Raw genomic sequence first — 4814 nt, forward strand, 5'->3', positions numbered from 1 at the left:
ATATAACCTGTCCAAATGATATACACTCATTAATTAAAAATAAAAGAGTAAATAAAAAACTTCGAATGAGGGAAACGAGTTAAAAAAAAAAAAAGGTTAAATAAAGATAGTAAATAGAAGTTAATTCTTTGGGGCTACTAAGGAAATAATTTTTTTAAAAAAAATTGGAGCCTTATACGGTTGGTTGAGCTATAATAATAGAATAAAATAAAAAAAAATTCAAAAGGTAATAATATAAGAAAATATATTTTTTTAAAAGTGAGAGTAAATATAAGGGAATAAAAACTTTGGAGGCTATTGGTTGGGAGTCTAATAATATTAAAAAACAATAAAAATTTAGGATGGCAATAATACATAATGTAACAAAAACTTTGATGGCTAAAAATGTGTGTATATTACTTTTTAAAATTCTCTTTAATTATTTATTTTACTCTTTCTCTCTTTAAATTCCTTTAATTTCCTTAAAAAAAAAAATTTTTCCTTCTTCTCTAATTCTTTTTCTTTCAAAAGTCATGTCAATTTTTTTTATTTTTTATTTTTTTATTTATTTTTTCTTCCTTCTATTACTTAAAATTCTTCTTATTCTTCTTTTCTTTGTATATTATTATTATTATTATTATTCTGCATTATGCCCCTAAATTGAAATCCCGACTCAGCCCCTTGTTAGAGGAAGAAAAACAAGAATCCTCTCAATGCAACCTCCTGTCCTGAGTTCATATAAACATGTAAGAAAAATCGGGAAGAAAAAAAAGGCTTCAAGAGTAAAACTACTACTGGGGCATTCTAAAAAACATTTTCGAAGAAACCAAACAGGTTATTGTTTGCACATTCTGTAACTCAACAATAATTGATATGTAAATTAATTAATAGAGTATCTGAAATCCACTGATTCAGAGGAAATATTTTCTTGGTAAAACCACATAGTGAAATTTTTTTGGCTTAATATAACCATGTAAAGAAACATTTTATTTTATTTTTTTTTATCCCAAATTGCTCAGGTAAAGGTGTGAACGGTGTGAACAGAAAAGGTAATGATGTACAAGTGAATTTAGCTAATTAATAAGTTGAAGGTTCAAATTCTCGTCAATTCGGGGTCAAGTAAGTTTGATTCAAAGAAAATTTGTTGATTCTAAAGAAATAAAGAAATAAAAATTTCAAAATGAGATAGTAAGAATATCTCCAGCAGTCAGTGTCGTTAAGATATGTCATCAATCTGTAACAAAACCTTTTTATACAGTCACATTAACATATTTCCTTTCTCCTCACTCTTTCTCATTCCATTAAAGAATCAAACCTATATTGAGTAGATTTGTAAAAGTTATGTGCGTCATGACATGTAAAAGTTATGTGGGTCCTGACATAATACTTGATTGGTTATTATTAGACGATATATTTTTACACAAAAGGTATAAAACAGCTATTGGAACTAAAAATAAATAATCCAAATTTTTTTGTATAAATCTATTATCATATATTAGATTTACAAATATATATATATATAGACACACACACACACACAACAATTGTAGATGCTCTAATATAAGTAACAAGGGAATAAAAACTTTGGGGGCTATTTAAGGTAATAAAAATTTAGTAAGGCAATAATATATAAGGTAATAAAAAATTTTTGGGCTGAGACGTAGCTAACTCTAAATTTTTTTTTTTGAAATTTTAATTGGTAAAAAACGGACCGCATGAAAGAGGAAAAAAATTCTTGGATTTGAAATTTTAATTGGTATAAAATTTTTATATATAAGGTAATAAAATTTTTTTGAACTTGAAATTTTAATTGGTAAAAAAGGGACTGCAATGTAAGGATTTTAATCCCTTTTTTACCAATTAAAATTTCAAATCCTTACATTGCTATACGGGAGAAAAAAATAAAAATACCCGAGAAAAAAAAGAAGAAAAAAGACTTTGGCATACTATATATAATCCTTAATTAAACCCAAGTAGGCCGAGGGAGGAAAGACAATGGAGATGATAGAAAGAAGAGAAGAGTACTCATCATTCATCAAGTCCCTACCCAATGACGTCGTCATGGACATACTCTCACGGCTACCTGTCAAGGTCCTTGGACGTTTTGAGCGTGTATCAAAGTCTTGGCTCACTTTGCTCACTGATCCATATTTTGCAAAGATGCAACTAAATCGATCCTACAAGTGCAACAAAAACAAAAGCAAAAACAAAAAACAATTTGGTTTTTTCCCGTGTCTCTGACCATCGTTGTATTTTCAGGCGAAATTGTTGACCCAGTGTGGCCGAGTGGAGAAGTTGATTATCCGCCACTTCATTTTGTGTGTCAATGGGGCAGGTTATTGGGTTGTTGCGACGGATTGATATTATAGTCAACTTATTCCTACACTTCTGCAGAAAAGCAACTTCATCTGGTGAATCCTTCAACTAGAAAAGTCAAAAGATTACACCCACCATTCAAATGTGAACCAGATGGTGGTTCGTATGGGTTTGGCTACGATGCCTTAACTGATGACTATAAGGTTGTGCACATCCCAAATTATGTTGGAAAAACATGTCTAACCACTTTATTTACACGAAAACCAAATTGCTGGAGGAGAATTCAAGACATCCCGTACCATGTTACGTGCTCTGCACCTGCGGCACTCCTGAATGGTGCTCTCCATTGGTTAACTAAGGACATGACTAAGATAGTTTCTCTTAATTTAGGGGACGAAAAGTTTCAAGTTTTTATTCTACCAGAATTTGGAATAAACGAAGAAGCTTACTTAGTTACGGTTGTCGGAGGATGTCATTGTGTCTGTGTCACTATTAGGGAATTTAGGGGGGAGTGGAAGCGCTCTTCTGAATTTTGGGTGATGAAGGAATATGGCAAGAAAGAGTCTTGGACTAATCTCGGCTTTGCCATTCCAAAGTGCCAAGTGAAGCCTTTGGATTTCTCAAACAAAATAATGATAATCTTCTATCTCTGGTAGATTCTTCCTTACTTCTATCTAATGTAGAGAGAAATGAACATTATTTTGTAGAAATTTGCTATAATTCTCCTCACCTGGTCCGTACCCTTGGTCTCCCTAAATCTTATTATGTTCGTAAATCGTGGACTATTTTTACTCCTATTAAAGTTGACGATGCAGAGAATTTTTCGGAGAGCATTATTTCACCAGTCATCATACCTGAGTAATTTGGAGGCAATAACAAGGACTGAAAAAGTGTGACAGCAAGAGATAAGAAGGCTATATATCTTGGATCTTGTTACTGACAAAAAGATCAAATTCAAATTTGAAGTTTGTTATACTATTTTCATAATTTTGTTGCGTCTTTATATATATATATATATATATATATATTTAATGCAATTTCTAACGAACGTCTGTTCCAGCAAAATTCTAAATTTGGCACGCATCAATCAGTTTTGGTATATAGTTTTATCGTCTAACCACATCACATTAATATTAATGCAGCTTGTTGACGATGAGGATGAGCCTTATAAAGTGCTTTTTCTGGGTTTTCAGGAGGGTCATTAATGGAACTATATATACACGTGTGTGTGTGTGTATATATATATATATATATGCATGATATATACATGAACATACTCTGGTTCATGTATCTCAGTCTCCCATTGCTTGAAGGCAAGATGGATCAAAGCTTTATTCCACACTGTAGATGATTGCTCTACGTCACATGCCACCTATCATTTTAATATTATTAATAATAGGCCACATTTGCATACTGTAAAGAGTCTGTACGTACACCAGAGCTCTACCTTTTTGGCCTCACGAGGGAGGCCTCACTCTAGTCGAATGGGCTTTTTTTTACGCGCTTACACTGTTTAGAGGAGGGGGTTGCTACCCTTCACTCTCCTGCTGTTATGGAAGTATCACGCTCCGATTGGATGGGTATCACTATGCACCATCTCTGAGGCTTCCTCCCTATGGATAGGACTTATATCTAGATCATCTATGACGTCCACCCCGAGCTCCCTTGCATAGGAGCTCGAGTGCTTCAAACTTAACCATTCATCTAGAGCTTCCCCTGCATAGGAGCTCGAGGCTTAAAGGAAGTGTACAGGAGCTCGGGACCAAAGAAGGCAAGTCCCAAGCAATTCCCTTATCTCCTCCTACTTTGCGGAAATCTGAATATCGGTGGCTGAGTTCTAAGGATTCGCCTCACCTCGAGGTTTACACAAGGGGAATACCCAATAATTGAGTTCAAGTAGTAGAGACCATATAATACGTTAAATATATATCTCACAGAAAGACCATTGGATTAGGAAGGAGCTACCTTCCTTACCTAGGTAAAGGTACCATTGGATAAAGAGGGAGTTGGCTCTTATGACCAAGTGTCCTTACCCAAATGAAAGTAGTATAATTAGGTTTTCTTTTATTAAAAAACTTATAATAAAATTTCTTTAATTATGAAAATTGAAATTTTTTGAACTTTGTACCTCATTGTATATATATTTTTTAATTCAACCAAAGTGAAAAATAAATTTTTAAAATTGACTCATTTATACTTTTATGTAAGAAGTATAAATTGGTCATGTATTAAATTATGGGAATAATTTATAAATAATCATATTAATTTTTTTAAAAGGAATTCAATTATTAAATTTTTAATAGGAATTATTGTTGCATTCTCAATGCTAGTTATAAAGACACCAATTATAAAGAGAAAAAATATGCACATCACAAGCCTGATCCAATATATATATATATATATATATATATATATATATATATGTATATATATATATGTATATATAGGTTATATTTGATAGAGTTTTTTTGAAAATAAGATAGGTAATTTGTGGTAGAGTTTTATAAAAATTAATTTTC

The 4814-nt window shown here is 32.0% G+C and overlaps 1 protein-coding gene across 1 annotated transcript; it reads left to right on the forward strand.

The window, feature by feature from the left end:
- Positions 1–1974: 1974 nt before the first annotated feature.
- Positions 1975–2951, forward strand: LOC132275446 (F-box protein CPR1-like). The gene is made up of 3 exons (XM_059776947.1): positions 1975–2091; positions 2239–2314; positions 2374–2951. The coding sequence occupies exons 1-3, from the start codon at positions 1975–1977 to the stop codon at positions 2949–2951; spliced, it is 771 nt and encodes a 256-aa protein (XP_059632930.1).
- Positions 2952–4814: the final 1863 nt, after the last annotated feature.

The sequence above is a fragment of the Cornus florida genome, unplaced genomic scaffold, assembly GCF_030987335.1.
Source record: "Cornus florida cultivar Cherokee Brave unplaced genomic scaffold, ASM3098733v1 CherokeeBrave_3.0.0_Hap2_Chr01, whole genome shotgun sequence".
Lineage (NCBI taxonomy): Eukaryota > Viridiplantae > Streptophyta > Magnoliopsida > Cornales > Cornaceae > Cornus > Cornus florida.

Coding starts and splice junctions, on each gene's coding strand:
- LOC132275446 (XM_059776947.1), top strand. CDS start 1,975: ATGGAGATGATAGAAAGAAGAGAAGAGTACTCATCATTCATCAAGTCC. Junction 2,092..2,238: donor TCCTTGGACGTTTTGAGCGT/GTATCAAAGTCT, acceptor TTGTATTTTCAG/GCGAAATTGTTGACCCAGTG. Junction 2,315..2,373: donor TTTGTGTGTCAATGGGGCAG/GTTATTGGGTTG, acceptor ACACTTCTGCAG/AAAAGCAACTTCATCTGGTG.